We start from the raw sequence: 20,795 nt of genomic DNA on the forward strand, positions 1-20,795 counted from the left end.
TCAAGTCTGTGACTTCAAGTTAAGTTATTTTACCTCTCTATTTCTCTGTTTCCTCATCTATAAAATGGAGATATGACAGTTTCTACTGAATCTCATAGAATGTGTGTGAAGACTGAGTAAACATACTGAAAAATCCTCAGAACCACACCTGGCATCAATTCCCAGTCACTATCATTGTCATCAGTGCCTTTCCTGGTCTAGTCTGGTCTTAGTTACTACCCAGCCTCCACCAACTCTACTGCTAGTGGAAGTGAGGGAAGTGGGGAGAAATGGACACATAGAAGAAGGGAGGAGGAACGCTAGAGAACAGCCTCCCTGATCAATGAGACAGATACTGAAGGGAAGTCCATAATGAGTGGTGGCAGTGTTGCACCTTCCCAAATGGTAACTGAACAGGTATCAACATTCTGCTGTGTTTGCTGAATGTCCCTCTAGGCAGTCAGCTTCTCCTATAAGAGGAATGTGGAGGATTTATGGCTGGGACTCAACTTGCAACTAGAGGGATCATCCTGTGAGCATGGTATCCATGTAAGTCAAAACTCTGAGAAGTCTGGTTTATGTTTTTGGCTTTTCTAAAAATGCTAATTCTTTCTTCCCCCTATATTTTACTATGAAAAACTCCAAACACACAGAAAGTTGGGGAAAAACATATAATAGACATCTGTATATCCATCTACATTCAATAATTAACATTTTGTTACATTTGCCTTATTTATCTGTGTATATATAATTTTTCTGAACAATCTGAAAGTAAATTGCAACTTTGTGACACCTTACACTGTAGTATCTTGGTCTTTATCTCCACAAATTAAGATATTCTCCAAAATAATCTTAATACCAGTATTCATACCTAGCAAAATAAATAGTAAACTGAGCTTCTGACACTGCTAAGATGCAAGGACATCTATACACATCTTGAAAATTTTGTGTATTTTATTTGTATATGTTACTATCAGGTATGCTTTGAATTGAATGCAAGGTAAATCTGAGAAGGACCTTCACTTGCTCTTCTATAGCATCAGTGAGCTACAGGGGTAAAGTCACACGTCTTAGGACAGGGCCTTCAAAAAGCACCACAGCTCAATATACAACTTTCTTAAAGTATTCCAAAAAGCAGAAGAGGGGGGAATACTTACAAACTCATTCTATGAGACCAGCATCACTCTAATAACAAAACCAGACAAAGACACCACAAAATAAAGAAAATTATAGACCAATATCCCTCAGGAACATACATGCAAAAATCCTCAACAAAAATTAGTTTTTAATCCATAAATCTATCAATATCATACATGACATCAACAAAAAGGATAAAAACCATATGACCATCTCAATAGATACTGAAAAGCATTTGACAAAATTCATCATCCATTCATGATAAAAACTCTCAACAAAAGGGTATAGAGCCTATGTACCTCAACATAACAAACATAAGACAAACCCACAGCCTACATCAAACTTAACAGTGAAAAGCTTTTAGCTTTTCCTCTAAGATGGGGAACAAGACAAGGATGCCCACTCTCACCATTTTTATTCAAAACAGTACTGGAGGTCCTCCCTATGGCAATCAGACAAGATAAAGAGCTTAAAGGCATCCAAATTGGTAAGGAAGAAATTAAACCATCATTATTTGCAGATGACATGATATATTATACACAGGAAACCCTAAAGAATCCACCAAAAAACCATTAAAACTAATAACAATTCAGCAAAGTTGCAGGATACAAAATATATATACTATTAATTCCTATATACTAACAACAAACTAGCAGAAAGAGAAATCAGGAAAACAACTCTATTCACACTTGCATCAAAAAGAATAAAATACCTAGAAATAAACCTAACAAAGGAGTAGAAAGACCTATACTCTGAAAATTATAAGACACTCATGAGAGAAATTAAAGAAGACGCCAATAAATGAAATCTATCCCATGCTCATGAATAGGAAGAATTAATATTGTCAAAATGGCCATCCTGCCCAAATGCAATCCCTTACCAATGGCATTCTTCAATGAACTAGAACAAATAGTTCTAAAGTTCATATGGAACCACAAAAGACCCCAAATAGCCAAAGCAATTCTGAGAAAGAAGAACAAAGCTGGGGGTATTACACTCCCTGACTTCAAACTCTATTACAAAGCTAAGGTAATCAAGACAATTTGGTACTGGCACAAGAATAGCCCCATCAATCAATGGAACAGAATAGACAGCCCAGATATAAATGCATGCATATGTGGTCAATTAATGTACACTAAAGGAGCCATGAATATACAATGGGAAAAAGACAGCCTCTTCAACAACTGGTGTTGGCAAAACTGGACAGCAATATGTAAGAAAGAACAAAACAGGATTATTGTCTAACTCCATATACAAAAGTAAATTTGAAATAGATCAAAGACCCAAATGTAAGTCAAGAAACCATAAAACTCTTAGAAGAAAAACATAAGCAAAAATCTCCTGAATATAAGCATGAATAGTTTTTTCCTGGACACATCTCCTCAGGCAAGGGAAACAAAATCAAAAGTAAACAAGTGGGACTATATCAAACTAAAAAGCTTCTGTACAGCAAAGGACACCATCAGCAGAACAAGACTATAGTGTGGGAGAATATATTTGTAAACAACTCATCCAATAAGGGTTAACATCCAAAATAAATAAAGAACTCATATGCCTTAACACCCAAGAAACAAACAACTCAATTAGAAATGGGCAGAGGACTAGAACAGACATTTCTCCAAAGAAATACAAATGGCCAACAGGCACATGAAAAGATTTCCACAAAACTAATCATGAGAGAAATGCAAATTAAAACCTCAATGAGGTATTACCTCACACCAGTTAGAATGGCTGCTATCCAGAAGACAAGAAACAACAAATGCTGGTGAAGATGCAGAGAAACAGGAACCCTCCTACACTGTTGGTGGGAATGCAAATTGGTGCAACCACTGTGGAAAGCAGTATAGATGTTCCACAAAAATATAAAAATAGAAATACCATTTGACCCAGTAATTGTGCTCTTAGTAATTTACCCAAAAAAAACAAAATCCCTGATTCAAAAAGATATATGTACCCCTATGTTTATCACTGCACTATTTGCAACAGCCAAGATGTGGAAGCAAACCCAAGCATCTGTCAATAGAATGGATAAAGATGTGGTACATATTCACAATGGAATATCATTGAGCCATAAAAAGAAAAGAAATCCTGCCATTTGCAATAACATGGATGGATCTAGAGGATATTATGCTTAGTGAAATAAGCCAAGTGGAAAAAGAGAAATACCACATGATTTCACTTATTTGTGAACATAAAAACAAAACAAAACAGATGGAATAAAATAGTATTTGACTCACATACTCTGAGAAGTGACTAGTGGTTACCAAGGGGGAGAGACTGGGGTGGGCGGCAAATGGAATAATGAAGGGGATAAAGGGACACAATAATTCACAATCACACAAAGGTGGTCACGGGGATGGAGGTACAGCATGGAGAAACATAGTCAATGATTCTCTAACATTTTACTATGCTGATAGATAGTAACCACAATAGAGGGGGTGAGGATAATAGTATGGGTAACTGTTGAACCACTGTGTTGTATATTTGAAACCAACATAAGATTGTATATCAACGATACTTTATATTAAAAAAAGAAAAGCACCAGTGCTCAAGGTCCCCAAGAAATGCTTGTAAAAAGTATTCCTAATGAGGTGTATTTCTTATTACGAGGGTTTTTTTTTTTTTCTGATTTCTCCTATCCTAGATTTTCAAATTTTTTTTGATAGTGGGTAGAATATTGTAGTTTGAAAACTTATCTTGAAGTAACTTTGAATTCTGTAACCCTAGTAGAAATGTTTCTTCACCTTCTAAACCATTGTAGTTAAATATAAGGCAAGAAATACAAAGTTGCAATATAATCTGCCTTATGAAGTATAATTAATTGCCTTATGGAATATAATTAACCTGACAGGTTTCTGTATTATATGAATGTCACAGAACTTTATGCTTTTGGGGAATATACCATATAACTGGTTAAAAATGGTATTTGTAGTCATTTCTATAAAAGGTTAGACATTTAGCCTTTCAGCAGTAATAAAACCCTGTATTACAAATATTTCTATGGAAAAGCAGAATCTTCTTAAACTTGACTTACTATACATCTTTTCCAGGAATATAGCCCTCACCATGGGGAAGTCTCACATAAGATCAAAGGAAATTTAATGGAGTAGTTATTTGAAACAAGTATCCTGCTTACCAACCTGCTTTTTCTAGAACACAAGAATTATACCTATTTTAAACTGACATGTAATTTAGATGGTTGACACTAAATATTAGGTTGATCCTTACCTATAAGATTAAAAAGAAAGACAACACTTACCAGACTGGTGCTGGGGACAGACTCCAGCACAGCCTTAGCTGCGGCTTCTTCCTGGCCCGTAGCACTCACTACAGCAGAATTTTCCAGGGCCAGCCCAACCACTTGTCTGCTACTTGTACTCTTCAGCTTTTCTGCAATTCGCTGGTTTTCTTTCTCCAGTTTGATTTTGGCTAATTGTGCTTCCAACATCCAATGTTCTTTTTCCTGCTCCAGTTTAGAAATCTTCTCCAAACTCTGCTGAACCTTGAAAAGCAACAGAATTCTGCACCTTAGAGGACAATGCAGACAGAACTTTAAGGTCAAAAATATAGTATATAGAATGTAAACCAAAACTACCTCACAGAGATGAAAACTTTTAAAAAGGCTGACCCTGGAATAGGGAAAGATTTATTGAACAGGATACGAAAAGAACAACCATAAATTGAGAAAATGAACTATAGTAAAATAAAAAATCCCTATTCATCAAAAGGCATCACTAAGAGAACAAAAAAAAAAAAAGCCACAAAATGGAAGAAAATATCCACAAAGCATGTCCAAAAAAGCACCAATGTTCACAGTATAAAGAACATCTATAAATCAGTAAGAAAAAGACAACCTGATAGAGAAATAAGGGAGGAAAAGGACTTGAATAGCCACTTCAACAAGACTATAAGCATAAAAAAGGTGTTCAATGTCACTATTTACCAAGGAAAAGAAATTCAAAACCATCTGAATTATTAAAATTAAAAAGACAGAAAATACAAAGATAAGCATGTTTGTGGAGCAAACTGGAGCTATTAAATAGTGCTGGAAGGACTGAATTTGTGACAAACACTTTGAAAAACTACTTGGCAGGTTCTTTTAGTTTATTTTATTTTTATTAAGCTATCATTGATATACACTCTTATGAAGGTTTCACATGAAAAACACTGTGGTTACTACATTCACCTACATTATCAAGTACCCCCCATACCCCACTGAAGTCACTGCCCATCAGTATAATAAGATGCCACAGAGTCACTACTTATCTTATCTGTGATACACTGTTTTCCCAGTGACGCCCCCCACACCATGTGTACCAATCATAATACCCCTCGATCCCTTTCTCCCTCCATCCCTACCCACCCTCCCCTGGCCCTCCCCTTTGGTAACCACTAGTCCATTCTTGGAGTCTGTGAGTCTTGTCAGGCTCTTTTAAAGCTGAACATATCATATTTTATGACCCAGCAATTCTACTTCTAAGTATAACCCAGTAGACATGCACGCATGTTTACAAAAAGACATGTACAAGAATGTTCATAGTAGCACTATGATAGCTAAACACTTGAAACTACCAAAAAACTCATGAGCAGTAAGAATGGATAATGTATATTCACACAACAGAACACTAAAGAACAATGAAAACGGACAGATCACAACTACTTAACACGGATGAATACTACATAAATAACGCTAAGCGAAAGAAGCCAGACCTGAAAGAATATATACTGTATAATCTCATTTAATAAAAAGTTCAGTCTCAGACAACAAAAACTAATCTTTGGTGTTAGCAGGGTAACAGTTAACTTAGGGGAGAGAAGAGTAATAACTGAAAAGGGACGTGAGGAAGACGTCTCAGGTCCTAATCATATTTTTTAAAGGTATACCCTATATAAGGAAATTTTCTTTTTTTGTAATTTACTTAAAATTTTATCTAGGTACTGGTTACATTCCTTGTGTTTACTTGTGAAAATTCATTGGGATATGTATTAATAACTTCTCTACTTTTCTTTAAGTATGTATACTTAAATAAGTTAAAAAAACTAATTCTCAGGGCAAGTAGAAGCTTGAGAATTACATAAGAATAAAAGCAATCTTATAGTGAATTCCAAATGCTTTACAAACTATCATGGTTGAGCAACTGCCATGCACCAGATACTGTTCATAGTACTTTCCTGCCATTATCCCACTGAAGTCTCCTAACAGTCCTCCAGTTCTCATTTCTCTCATAGAGAACTAAAGCTCCCAGCAGCTCAACCACCTGCTAAGCAACAAAGGACAGAGCCAGGATCTGGGATCCCATCTGTCTGGCTCACAAGTCTGATTCTTTTCACGGCATCACACTGCCTCCCATTGGCTCCATTAATCCCTACAAGACCGTGAAAGGTAGATACTATATTCACTTCAGAGAGCAGGAAGTGACACCCAGAGAGCTTATCTGACCAGCCTGCAGCTGGTCAATGACAGAGGAGGAAAGGCAGTAGCTCTAAAATCATACTCACTGGCAACTTTGGGTAAAAGCTGCTTAATTTCTTTGAGCCTTGCTTTCCTCACATAAAATTTAAGAAAAAATCCAAAATTCAATTTTTAAGGAATTCCGCATTTTATTGTTTGTCTCAGAAATTTTGTTTTCAGGACTTATTCTGTGGACAGAACTTTTAGTTTCAATACCCTAGCACGTGAATGTAGGAAAGATAAGTGATATGTGTTCAATGACAGCAAGGTAAGCACAGACAAAATATTGTCTCAGGTGAATTTATTTGTACTCTCTTTAAGACAAATATTTCCAAAACTAAAAGTAAGCCAGCTGTTGAATAAATCTCTGACAAAAACTAACTGGTATTAATTTATATCAAGTTCTGATAAAGATACTATCTCCCACCTCCATCTAGCCTTCAAATTCAATTGACCAGTGACTACTGGAAATTTTTCATTCTGCTCATTTAAAAATAAAAATAACTCACTGAGTCTCTAGCCTTTTCTGCCTTATTTCAGATATTTAAATCAACATCTAAGTACAGCATAAGGGACATAGTCAATAATATTGTAATATCTTTGTATGTTGACAGATCGTGATGAGCATTTAATAATGCAGATAATTGTCAAATCACTATGTTGTACATCTGAAACCAATACATTGTATATCAGTTACACTTCAATGGAAAAAAAAACGTACATTTAAAAAATTAAATTAAAGAAAATAAATCTAGTGCCTAAAGAAAGACTTAATCATCATGGTGAAAGTATTCTGATACTATATCAGTGGCAATTATAACACCAATTAAATCGAGATGACTTAAAGTATCAACAAATGTTTTTCAATGAATTATATGGTGCTTTTTAGCATGTGTTAAACATAATTATACATGTTTACTTATACAGCCTTTTAAATTGTTCTTTGTATATTAAAAACCATCTCCAGGGGATCTAACATTTATGCTCTTTAACAAATACCATGATTTCCTAGGTGCCATACCTGTTGCGCAAGGCCTTCTCGACTTTCAGTAGAGCTGAGAAGGATCCGGCGGTTTGCCAGAGCTTCTTCATAAGGCACAGACTCCAAGAGGGGCTATGAAAAAAGCATCATAAGAATTAAAGAAAAAGATCATATCAATTCCCTGATTCTATATACTCAAATAAGAACGCTAAATGGGATTCAATAATAAAGTCAGATGTATGCCAACACAGACTAACGCCCTTTAACACATGTGAAAATGAACTTTTTTTTTTTAAAGAAAAATACTGAAAGGAACTTATCATTTCAGTATGAAATACATTAACAAAAACCAAATGGACTTGTATCAAATAGCACATGATTTCACTTATATGTGGAATCTAAAAAACCAAAAAAAAAAAACAAAAACAAAAACAGAAATAGACTCATAGATACAGAGAACAATCTAGTGGTTGCCAGAAGGGATGGGCAAAATAGGGGAAGGAGATTAAAAGGCACAAACTTCCACTTACAATATAAATAAGGTATGGGGATAAAATGTACAATGTACAGCACAGTGAATATAGTTAATATATAATAGCTTTGTATGGTGAGAGATGGTAGCCAGATTTATCTTATTGTGGTAATAACTTTATAAGGCATATAATGTTGAATCACTATGTTGAACACCTGAAACTAACATAATACTGTATGTCAACCATACTTCAATTTTTAAAAAAAGGAGACTATCAGGGGAGGAGTGGGGCACAGGTGTACGGGTGAGGATTACAAGGGGCATTGTCTTGATTGGGGTTTTATGAGAGTAGACATATGTCAAAACCTATTGAACTGTATACTTCAGTTATGTGCAGTTTTTGTATGCCAATTAAACCCCCAATAAAACTCCTAAAAACAAACAAAAAAAAATAGACAGATGAAGGAAGAGGATAGAAACTCTAGAAACTGACAAAAGCATATACAAAAATGTACTATGTGATAAATGTTGCATTTCTAAGTGAACAGTGAAAGGATAGACTAGTTAAATGGTACATGGCCAACCAGCTAATAATTTAGAAAAATAACTATTAGATACATAAATAAATTCAAGATAGAGTAAACATTTCTATCTAAAAATTCAGACTGCAAAAAAAATGGAAAAAATTTAGGTGAGTAATTTATAATCTTAGAATCACCCTGGCTGAGAATCACCACCATAAAGAAAAAGACTGGTTTGATGATATAAAAATTAAAACTCCAATTTGGAAAAACTTTACAACAAACTGGGGGAAAAATACTTTTAACACAGACACAGGATTAAAATCCTTAATATATATGGAGCTCCTTCAACCCTAATTAGAAACATTTACTTAAAAATAGGTAAACGAACAGAGAACTGACAGAATAAATACAAATGATAACTCTATAAAGGGAGTTTCACTTTAAATATAAGCAAAAAAATGCATTCAAAATAACAATAAGAAACCTCTTATCTCTGAGATTGACAAATATTCAATTTATTGGTTAAATTTAAACGTCTATTCTGCCCTTGCACTGTTCACCATGTAAGAACTTATTCATTATGTAAGAACTTGTTCACCATGTAAAAACTTGTTCGTTATGCTTCAGAAGATTGGAGACTGTTGAGAATTAGGCATGGGGTTGATTAATGATTGTGCACTGAGTCCCCTATATGGAATTTTATTGTTGTTAACAACCATATGATCAATAAATATGAGAGATGCCCTCTCAAAGGAAGAAAAAAAAAAATTTAAACGTCTATTGCTGGTAAACTATAAATAGGTAACCTTCCTGATGTGTAGTCTGGAAAAATGTGTCAAAAGTTGAAACATTCACAGACTCTGAACCAGCAATTCTATTTTGGGGAATTCATCTTAAAGATATAATTAAAACAACGGGACAAATATAAGGAGATAGCCCTATATTGCTAGGAGTACAGTCACTCTTAAGGGCAATTGCAGTAAATATTAAAAATTTAAATGTGTAAACCACACAATCCAGAACACTACACTTCTCAATATTCCACACACGTGCTCCAGGAGGCATTTACAAAACTATCCACTGCAGTATTACCATAACCATAAAAAACTGGAATCAACCTAAATGCCAACCAATAAGGGAATACCTAAAAGAACCACAGAATATCCATACTATAGAATTCTATGCAGTATTTAAAATAAATTTTAAAGAAAATTCTATATATTGCATATTGTCTATAGGTTTATATAGATGGATATAAATGCTCCAGAAGAGTCTAGCAGGTTACAAACCAAACTGGTAACTATCTCTGAAGAGAAACTGGAATTAGGGATTGTAATTTACCTGTAATGTGCTAATGTGATATAAGAATATGTTTATGCATCATTCTTGTGTAAGTGCACAAGTATACAAGAAGTAAAAAGAAATGAGAAAAAAGGTAAGGTAAAAACAGATACACAAACTTGTATGTACAAGAATATCTACTGTAGCATTGCATGTAACAGTGAGAAACAGGAAACCTCCTAAATATCCAAGAGCAATGGATTAGTTCATTAAGTTATTACACATGTTTAGATTTAAACACTACAGATGAAATACTATAAAGGCATTAAAATGATAGGGATTTACACAGAACCCAAAAAAGGCCTAACAGTTACCAAAGGGAAAGGGACTGGGGAAGGATGGGTGGGAAGGGAGGGATAGGGTGGGGGGAGGGGGGGAAGAAAGGGGGCATTACGATTAACATAATAATGTGGGAAGGGGGCATGGGGAGGGCTGTGCAACACAGAGAAGACAAGTAGTGATTCTACAACATCCTACTATGCTGATGGACAGTGACTGTAATGGGGGTTGTGGGGGGGACTTGGTGAAGGGGGGAGCCTAGTAAACATAATGTTCTTCATGTAATTGTAGATTAATGATACCAAAAGAAAATTTTAAAAAAATGATAGGGATTTATATTTGCAGCATATATAGATACCCACAAATCATTTAGAAGAAAAATCCAGATTCTAAAACAGTATAGGTATCCAGAGACACTGTGTGTGTGTGTGTGTGTGTGAGTGTACCTGTGTGAGCCCCCCTGTGCAGTAACATTTTCAGATACAGCTACACTCTCATGAAGAGTAGCTAGCTACCTTTGGGTGGTGGGATTTGGGGTGACCATTAAATTTTCTTCTGGATGTACTGCTGTATCTTCTAATTTCTTTTGCAATGACTATGAATTCTTACTATACTCAGAAAAAAATTACAAGAGTGTTTCCTTTTTTTTTCTGTTTCTATAAATTTAAGATTTCTGAAGTGTGACACTTACTGGCTTATGGCTGCCTCATCCCAGACACTCTACGAGCTACTGTGAACATAGTATATATCAATCCTGCATTGTATTCATATATTAATTGAAGTTTGGGTCATTGTTACCTCCTCCTTCCCAAAGACCACCTCTAACACCCACCAACTACCTGTGCCCCAATTGTGTAGAATCTAAACAATATGAACTATGGAAAAACTCTTGCCATTCTCTGGAATTATTCCTTATTCTTTCCCTGATTTAAATGTTAGCAGCTCACAAACCTTTCTCAAAGCCTTCATATAGGCAGCAGCTTTTTTCTTGTACTGGAGCATGCATTCAGCTGAAAGAGGATTAATGAATCCACTCGCTGCCTTAGGCCCATAGCTCAGGGAGGCAATGAAGTTTTCCACATTGTTGCTGAAGAAAGATGCAATCTAAATGAAACATGACAAGAGGATAGATTTTTTTGTTTTCCAATAATATATCTAATATACATATCTAATAGTTTTCAGAGTAAAGTTAAAGATGCTGAGAATGAAAATGAAACTTCAACACCTGCTCAGAAGTCCACATTTATTTATTTGAGAATACCTAGGACAATGATTTATAATAAAAAGACAATACTAGTATAAAAACTGAGACCAGACTTGTGACGTGTCCTAGACAATTTCTCTTCTTCCTAAAAACCAGGACTGATTCAGATTTGTCCTATAGACAATGTTCATGAGCTACTTACCTCATTAATTTCTGCCATTGCACTCAAAATATCCATGTTTGGATTTATACATTCTATTTATATTTTAACTCTGAATACTTCACATCCCAACATGCAACATGACACAAGCATCTTGAATATGTTATCTCTACTTATACTTAATTCTGTAAATCTCTATTTTTATTTTAATTGACTCAGTTAATTTGTGAATTATAAATAAGAAAAAGACTAAAAATTCAGTAGACCCTTGTCATTTACATATTTAACACCTGTTAAATCTATGTAAGCAGCTGCAAAGATCCATGACTCTAATTTTGCTGAGACAAGACTTTTAATCCACAGTGCCTTTTGAAATCATGATATAAATAAAAATATCTGAGAAGGTTATTGGTCAGAAAATTAAAGGCTTAGATATAAAGGATATCCTATTTTGATAAATAAGAAAAAGTGACTTGTGAAACAAAGTATTCTACCTTGGCCAAAACTGCTCAAAAAGTAAGCAATCACTAGTGGTCTGAAAGGTTGTATTTTTTGTTAATATTTTACCATGTTAAATGAAATTCTATGTTAGATAGTATTCAAGAAAATAAGGGCTCTAAAATCTTGAGCTGTACATTCCTTATAAATGACATGGATAATCACATACCCATATATCCATTCGCTTTAAATATTAGGTAAGGAGGAGGAGAAAAAGGGAGACAAACTTACAGAAAAGTCTGACATTCCAAAATCCTTTTACAGATCAATTTTCCTATGTCATTTAAATTAAAAAGAAGCATATTTAAGAACTGAATTTAATGTCAATATAAACCAGGAAAAATTACCTTTCCTGCTCCATTTGTTAATGCCACCACTGAGGAGAGGATGCAGTCATTAGTTGTTATGAGCTTCTGTGTTGCTGTTGGAAGTTCATGCTCTATTGTTGCTTTCTGACTATAATGTTTGGAAATATCTGTAAAGTAATCAAAAGAAAACTCACTACTGTCTATGTACAAGTTACATACATATAACAAGCCTGTTAACTTCTCATGTATACTCCTACGGATTTACAAAGTAAATATGACAAAAAATGGTCCCAAATTACCAGGATTGGGCTTACTATTAATTAGGTCACAAATCCATGTGAGAATAGAGACAAGCGAGGGTCTCTTAACATCACAGTGTCTCTTCATAGCCATTAGCTAGTAGGTCTGGTTCTCCCTCATCTGAGTGTTAGCCCTTATTCTACTGTTGGGTAAATGACCCAGTGTTAAAAATCCTATTTTGGTAGTTCAGCAGGCACAAATGAGGATTTATCTTATACTTACACAAGCAAACCATGAGGCTGGAACACAAGAGCCAACATTATGTCCCACAATCCTTACTGTACCTTTGCCAGTTTGCTAATACACACCCTAACAAACAATGACAAGGGTCTGCACAGCAAAATAGGGACTGGATGCTGCAGTATCTGGCTTTATGTGCCTCCAGTCTGAGAATATTACAACAAAGGCCTGTGGTTAAAAAGCACAGAAGAGAGGCTTAGATATAAAAGTGTAAAGAGAAATTAAGTTGGCCAAACAACTAAGCTTGGTGTTTTCTGGGTCTGTGAGAAACAAAATGATTTTGTTTTGAAAATAAGGGATAATGGGAAACTTACTAACACAATGTTGATTTATGAGGGGTAATCATATTTTTTTTTTTTGAGAGGGCATCTCTCATATTTATTGATCAAATGGTTGTTAACAACAATAAAATTCAGTATAGGGGGGTCAATGCTCAATGTACAATCATTAATCCATCTCAAGCCTAATTCTCGTCAGTCTCCAATCTTCTGAAGCATAACGAACAAGTTCTTACATGGTGAACGAATTCTTACAGAGTGAATAAATTCTTACATGGTGAACAGTACAAGGGCATTCATCACAGAAACTTTCGGTTTTGATCATGCAATATGACCTATAAACCATCAGGTCAAATATGAATATTCATTTGATTTTTGTACTTGATTTATATGTTGATCCCACATTTCTCCTATTATTATTATTATTTTTATTTTTAATAAAATGCTGAAGTGGTAGGTAGATGCAAGATAAAGGTAGAAAACATAGTTTAGTGCTGTAAGAAGGCAAATGTAGATGATCAGATGATCAGGTGTGTGCCTATGGACTAAGTATTAATCCAGGCTAGACAAGGGCAGCAAGACATCCACGGATGCAGAAGATTTCTCTCAAAGCAGGGGGGGTGAGGTTCTGAGCCTCACCTCTGTTGATCCCCAAATTCTCACCTGATGGCCCCCCTGCGACTGTGCCTGTCTTAGGTTGTTCCTCCCTTGAGGAATCTTACCCGTCTCTGGCTAACCAGTCATCTTCCGGGGCCATACAGGGAAATGTAAAGTTGGTAAGTGAGAGAGAAGCCATATTGTTTGCAAAGGTTAGCTTTTTACTTCTTTGCAGATTTATGCCCTGTGGCTTCTATGCCCAGCACTTGTCTCGAGGTATCTTTACCACCTGGAGGAATTATGATACTCGGTAAATTCGATATGAGGCACGAATTCTATTTAAGGTTTGTAATTAGGAAGGAAGAAGAAAAGCTATAGATGTAGCATATGAAGGAAACTTGGGAGGATTGATTATTTCTTTGACATATCTTCTTGTATAGTACCTTAAGTATGTATAGGTTTTAAACTACTAACTAATTTGCACACACATATTAACATAATAGGAATACGGTGACATAAACAAAGCAAATCTATAATTACCAGCCATCTCCAGTGAAGCCAAGAAAACCATTTAGGCACCCTAGGCATTTGTGAAAATTTATCTATGATATGATGGATATTTTCCAACTGTACTTGAACCATCAGACAAATTAAAGCAGCCCATTTCTGGGATCTGTTCACATCCCATATGTTCTTTTAACCATAGATAGTCTATAGTCATGAGATTTTGGGGTGCTACAACTTGCACCCCTCCCAACTCCTGGTTGAGTTCCAACAGTACAGATCCAGTCAAATTCGTTGTCTCACTGTATGCACATGCCAGCCTAGACATCTCCCTCCTCCTTCTTATGGCAAGTCCAGGAGACGGTGGGCTGGATGCAGCCACAACCGCAGCATCGTCCGGATCCCTGTGGAGGCTTTTTGATGATCATCCCCCGGCACGAGTCCTCCAGAGAGTGCTGATGCCGGAAGCTCCTCCTCATATCGTATCTTAGTTCATTTTCTGGGTATCCAAGCTAGGCCTTGATCTTCTGCGTAGAAACAAACAGACCCTTTGCCCACACTTTGACATGCCCTCTATACCACTGTGCAGAACTCATTGGAGGTCAGCACACAGTAACTGCTTTTTTTTTTTTTTTTTTAATTAAGAGAAAGGAATATTATCAGAAAAGAGTACCTCCATAGCTGATCATCTGACACCCTTTAAGTGATCAACATTAAGGATATTTAAAGCATGCGTTGATCTTTGATTTACCAATAGTTTTATCCTGTTAAGGAGTAATCCCCCTTTTCTTTCTTTCTTTCTTTTTTTTTTTTTAAATTTTTAATCTACACTTACCTGAAGAATACTATGTTTACTATGCTCTCCCCTATATCAGGTCCCCCCTAACAACCACATTACGGTTACTGTCCATCAGCTTAGCAAAATGTGGTAGAGTCACTACTTGTCCTCTCTGTGTTGTGCAGCCCACCCTCCCCTTTCTCCCTCCCCCCCATGCATGCTAATCTTAATACCCCCCTTCTTCTTCCCCCCCCTTATCCCTCCCTGCCCACCCATCCTCCCCAGTTCCTTTCCCTTTGGTACCTGTTAGTCCATTTTTGGGTTCTGTAATTCTGCTGCTGTTTTGTTCCTTCAGTTTTTCCTTTGTTCCTATACTCCTCAGATGAGTGAAATCATTTGGTATTTCTCTTTCTCCGCTTGGCTTATTTCACTGAGCATAATACTCTCCAGCTCCATCCATGTTGCTGCAAATGGTTGGATTTTTCCACTTCTTATGGCTGAGTAGTATTCCATTGTGTATATGTACCACATCTTCTTTATCCATTCATCTACAGATGGACATTTAGGTTGCTTCCAATTCTTGGCTATTGTAAATAGTGCTGCGATAAACATAGGAGTGCATCTGTCTTTCTCAAACTTGATTGCTGCGTTCTTAGGGTAAATTCTTAGGAGTGGAATTCCTGGGTCAAATGGTAGGTCTGTTTTGAGCATTTTGATGCACCTCCATACTGCTTTCCACAATGGTTGAACTAATTTACATTCCCACCAGCAGTGTAGGAGGGTTCCCCTTTCTCCACAGCCTCGCCAACATTTGTTGTTGTTTGTCTTTTGGATGGCAGCTATCCTTACTGGTGTGAGGTGATACCTCATTGTAGTTTTAATTTGCATTTCTCTGATAATTAGCGATGTGGAGCATCTTTTCATGTGTCTCTTGGCCATCTGTATTTCTTTTTTGGAGAACTGTCTGTTCAGTTCCTCTGCCCATTTTTTAATTGGGTTATTTGTTTTTTGTTTGTTGAGGCGTGTGAGCTCTTTATATATTCTGGACGTCAAGCCTTTATCGGATCTGTCATTTTCAAATATATTCTCCCATACTGTAGGGTTCCTTTTTGTTCTATTGATGGTGTCTTTCGCTGTACAGAAGCTTTTCAGCTTAATGTAGTCCCACTTGCTCATTTTTGCTGTTGTTTTCCTTGCCCGGGGAGATATGTTCAAGAAGAGATCACTCATGTTTATGTCTAAGAGGTTTTTGCCTATGTTTTTTTCCAAGAGTTTAATGGTTTCGTGACTTACATTCAGGTCTTTGATCCATTTTGAGTTTACCTTTGTATATGGGGTTAGACAATGGTCCAGTTTCATTCTCCTACATGTAGCTGTCCAGTTTTGCCAGCACCATCTGTTGAAGAGACTGTCATTTTGCCATTGTATGTCCATGGCTCCTTTATCAAATATTAATTGACCATATATGTTTGGGTTAATTTCTGGGGTCTCTAATCTGTTCCACTGGTCTGTGGCTCTGTTCTTGTGCCAGTACCAAATTGTCTTGATTACTATGGCTTTGTAGTAGAGCTTGAAGTTGGGGAGTGAGATCCCCCCTACTTTATTCTTCTTTTTCAGGATTGCTTTGGCTATTCGGGGTCTTTGGTGTTTCCATATGAATTTTTGAATTATTTGTTCCAATTCATTGAAGAATGTTGCTGGTAATTTGAGAGGGATTGCATCAAATTTGTATATTGCTTTCGGCAGGATGGCCATTTTGACGATATTAATTCTTCCTAGCCATGAGCATGGGATGAGTTTCCATTTATTAGTGTCCCCTTTAATTTCTCTTAAGAGTGACTTGTAGTTTTCAGAGTATAAGTCTTTCACTTCCTTGGTTAGGTTTATTCCTAGGTATTTTATTCTTTTTGATGCAATGGTGAATGGAATTGTTTTCCTGATTTCTCTTTCTATTGATTCGTTGTTAGTGTATAGGAAAGCTACAGATTTCTGTGTGTTGATTTTGTATCCTGCAACTTTGCTGTATTCCGATATCAGTTCTAGTAGTTTTGGAGTGGAGTCTTTAGGGTTTTTTATGTACAGTATCATATCATCTGCAAATAGTGATAGTTTAACTTCTTCTTTACCAATCTGGATTCCTTGTATTTCTTTGTTTTGTCTGATTGCCGTGGCTAGGACGGTAATCATATTTTTAAATAGTGTTTACAGTTCAGCTTCCTTAGAATTTTTTAGATTACTTCAATTACAACAGCATTAATTATCATTACTAAAAAAGCTAAAAATAAACCACAAAATATGGAAATTAACTTTGATAGTAGGTGTGTATACAGAGAATTTCACTTATGCAGAATCAAGACATTTAGTTGATTTTAGACTAATTAAGAGGAAGTAAGACTACAGTTGACCCTTGAACAATGCAGAGGTTAGGATCACTGACCCACACAGTTGAAAACCCATGTGTAATTTCTGACTCCCTCAAAACTTAACTACTAACAGCCTAATGTTGATTTTATGGTAGTAAACAATAAAATAGACTAGTATCTACATACATTTTATGCACCCATAACATACCTTTTTCTTAATTTTTTGATATTTCTAGGCCATTCAGCCTGTCTGCAAGTTTTTTTCAAATTATCACAAATCTCCAAAAAATTTTTCCAGTGTATGTATTGAAGAATATCCATGTATAAGTGGACACATACAGTTCAAAACCATGTTGTTCAAGGGTCAACTATATTTAGAAAGAAATGGTATTTGAGATTTAACTTGATATAATATTTTAACACAAAATTACTGTTTTATGAATAAGATTATTTTTACTAAAATTTTTAAACCAAGGAATTATTTTATCTGTGTATTTTACACATATATATATATATATACACATATATACATATGAACTTTTAATTTATGAGAGTTTAAGATACATAGAAAAGTTACAGTTTCTGTATAACCATTAGCCAGTTTTCCCTATTGTTAACATCTGCATTACTATGGTCTAGTCACAGCAAAGGGACCAACTAATTGGTACACTACTATTAAGTTTATATTTTTAAAAATAAATGCTTATCCTCTATATATTCATTAGATATCCAAGTGAATAAAAATTCAATTGGAACGTTGACCATTTTTTGTAAACTAAGAATTTACTAGCACCTAACAAAGACATTTTCTTTCTACACACCACTGGAAGTTTAATCAATATTTTACTGGAAGCATAAAACATTATAATACAACTTGGTTGGTAAGCAATCTTGACTGATTGCTAGGTGACTGAGAGAGATACTTATGAAAGATTTACGATGCTAAGAACATTTACATGGCTTCTACTGGATCAATGCTACTGTACTTTGACAATAATAATTCTCCCAATTCTAATTGTTTCCTCTTTATTGAATCCAATATTTCAATTATTTGGATGTTCCTTGACATTCCATTTTAAATTCAAAAAGAAAAAAGAAATCATGTGATCTAGATCAGAGTTTCATTTTCCTTTTATGTTTCCTATGAGTCTACCTGCTTTAAACCTGAGATAAAAGATGAACAATTCTCACTTAGAATGTCCCTTATTAAAAAGATTAATTCACTCATATTTTCAATACATGTAGGATACACATTTTTAAAAATCTCTCTCTCTCACTGACACCTGCCTACCTGTCTGCCTTCCTTCCAACTTGCAATAATTCAGGGCAAAGCAGGTAGGGAAGAGCTTTGAAATGAGAGTTCTCTTAAAGACAAAGCTTCTTCTTTTAGTGCCCATTAATGCTCAAACTGTGTTTTCATGAGAGATACGCAAGGGTCTTCCAAGCTAGGTAGGAAGACAAATTTGAACTATAAACCTAGGACATAATCTTGCCAACCATCCTTAATGTCTCCCAACATTCTCCCTTTATATTATAATGTTCCTTTTAAGGACAGAAACAAGTGGAGGCACAAAGGGGGCTTGGGTCTTCCTGTAAGTAAGAGGCCTTTGGTCCTCTCAGAATTTCTATCAGCTTGTGACAAACAGTAACAGTAACATTTTTGATTTGGACCATTTGTCATCTCAATCTTCTGTAATGTATGAACAAAAGCATCTTGAGAAAACTTTGTATATTATAAATTAAAATAGAAGTATCAATAAAATCAAGATTTTAAAAAACATAAATGAAGCTTTAAGACCCTTCTCATTAGACAGCTACCCTCCACTGCTCTAGCCCCTCCTTTACAGGAATGCTGGAGAAACCTCTAGCAGGAACAAATCATACCATCAGCTTAGGAAAATTTTAAAAACAAAACCAAAAACCTATAGTGACAAAGCTATTGTAGTTTCAATGGAATAGTTCTAGGTTAAGTACACTTCTAGAATAGAGGACTGCAGCTAAGTCTGAGCTCCCTAAACCAAAGCTGCAAAAGAAAAATGCACCATTCTTTAGTTTTTCTACAGACCAGAGTAGGTTCTGCAAGGTCGACTATTGGCACCTGCCACCAAGGCCATGTGATTCCTACAACCAGGGCTAGCTCCAGCGGTAGAGTGATTTTTAAAGTTCCTTAAATTGAAGACAAGCCACAGGAAGGCCATTTTCCAGAATGAATGGTAATGTGGTGCTAGGTAATACTGCTGATATTAAGAATGATTCCCAGTGCCATAAGTTAGATGCCAATCTATAGAAGGGCACCAAATATACTCATCTTACCACATGCTCCCTACACAGTTTTAAGTTTTAAAAATTATACTCCGTGAACTGGTAATCGGTCACTAATTGTTAACTAAATTCCACAATGAATCATCAAGAAACCTGGGCTAGTTCTAATAGTTCTTAATAATTGCTCCCATCTTCTCCTGCTTTCCCTACCCCTAGCAGTCTTCAAATGGAAAAGAAAGGAGAAAAAAACCTAGAGGCCACGTAGAGCTATAGATTAAAAAGTCAGGACTCTGAATCACATGCTAAGAAGCATATGAAATGTCCTTCAGCAGACTATATTCTTAGGAGCACACAGCAATTGAAATCTGACCAAAGCTTAAAAAAAGACCCTCATTTCTTAAGGCTCTGCAAACCAAAGAGGACTTTATATGGGCACTTTAAACATAGAAATGTACAGGACAGTGAGAAGTGCATTCTTTCTGGGAACTTTAACCCTTGCTTTCCTCAATTCCTTCATGTTTGGGCTCTAGCAAGTGCAAAGTATTTTGCTAAATGTGTCTGAATAGCACATCTGGTTTGATAAAATTCACACACCTGCCTTAATTCAGTGTAATATATTCTTGGCTGAAGTACTGTGCACAAGGATTTCTCTTCAGCACTTTGTTTACCTTCAGAAATGAAGCAGATGGGAAAAGCAGAAGGCAGTGAGCTGTGAGCTTCAGCATAAGCCAACCACTACTAAGCCTCTATCTGGGAACTATTAGATGTGGCAGTATTTGTTTAAATCTTATTCAGGCAGGTCTGAAACAGTAAGATGAAGGTTTAAAGCCTATTTATGTTCTTTTTCAAGCCTTACCTTTCATGACATCATGAAATCCATGCAGAGCAGCACCAACATTTGTTAAGACAGAACTGTAGTTTGTCCGAAGAAGTCCATCTGGCTCTGTACCTAGGAAATCAATATCACAAATCTAAGCATTTTCCCAGAAGACTTTGCCTGAAAATTTGACAGCCCACCATCTCCCTCTACTTTTGGGAAGAGAGAATGAAGAAGGCTTGTGATATGTGAAAATAATGGCTCTTAAAATCTTTGTAGACACATTCAGATAATAATGGTGGTAAACAGACACATCTAAA

At 35.8% G+C, this 20,795-nt stretch overlaps 1 protein-coding gene across 6 annotated transcripts in view; it reads right to left on the reverse strand.

The window, feature by feature from the left end:
- Nucleotides 1–20,795, reverse strand: part of PPP1R21 (protein phosphatase 1 regulatory subunit 21) — a 68,898-nt gene that overhangs the window by 13,651 nt on the left and 34,452 nt on the right. For all 6 annotated transcript variants that reach the window (XR_005062977.2, XM_017675259.3, XM_017675260.3 and 3 more), the window contains 5 exons: nt 20,515–20,607; nt 12,376–12,503; nt 11,118–11,270; nt 7,590–7,682; nt 4,376–4,618 (listed from right to left, as the gene is read on the reverse strand). Coding sequence is in view for 5 of the 6 variants with exons in the window: in XM_017675259.3 (XP_017530748.2) it covers nt 4,376–4,618; nt 7,590–7,682; nt 11,118–11,270; nt 12,376–12,503; nt 20,515–20,607 (710 nt within the window). In the remaining variant the exon portion in view is untranslated. The remainder of the gene's footprint in view (nt 1–4,375; nt 4,619–7,589; nt 7,683–11,117; nt 11,271–12,375; nt 12,504–20,514; nt 20,608–20,795) is intronic.

The sequence above is a fragment of the Manis javanica genome, chromosome 1 (genome assembly GCF_040802235.1).
Source record: "Manis javanica isolate MJ-LG chromosome 1, MJ_LKY, whole genome shotgun sequence".
NCBI lineage: Eukaryota > Metazoa > Chordata > Mammalia > Pholidota > Manidae > Manis > Manis javanica.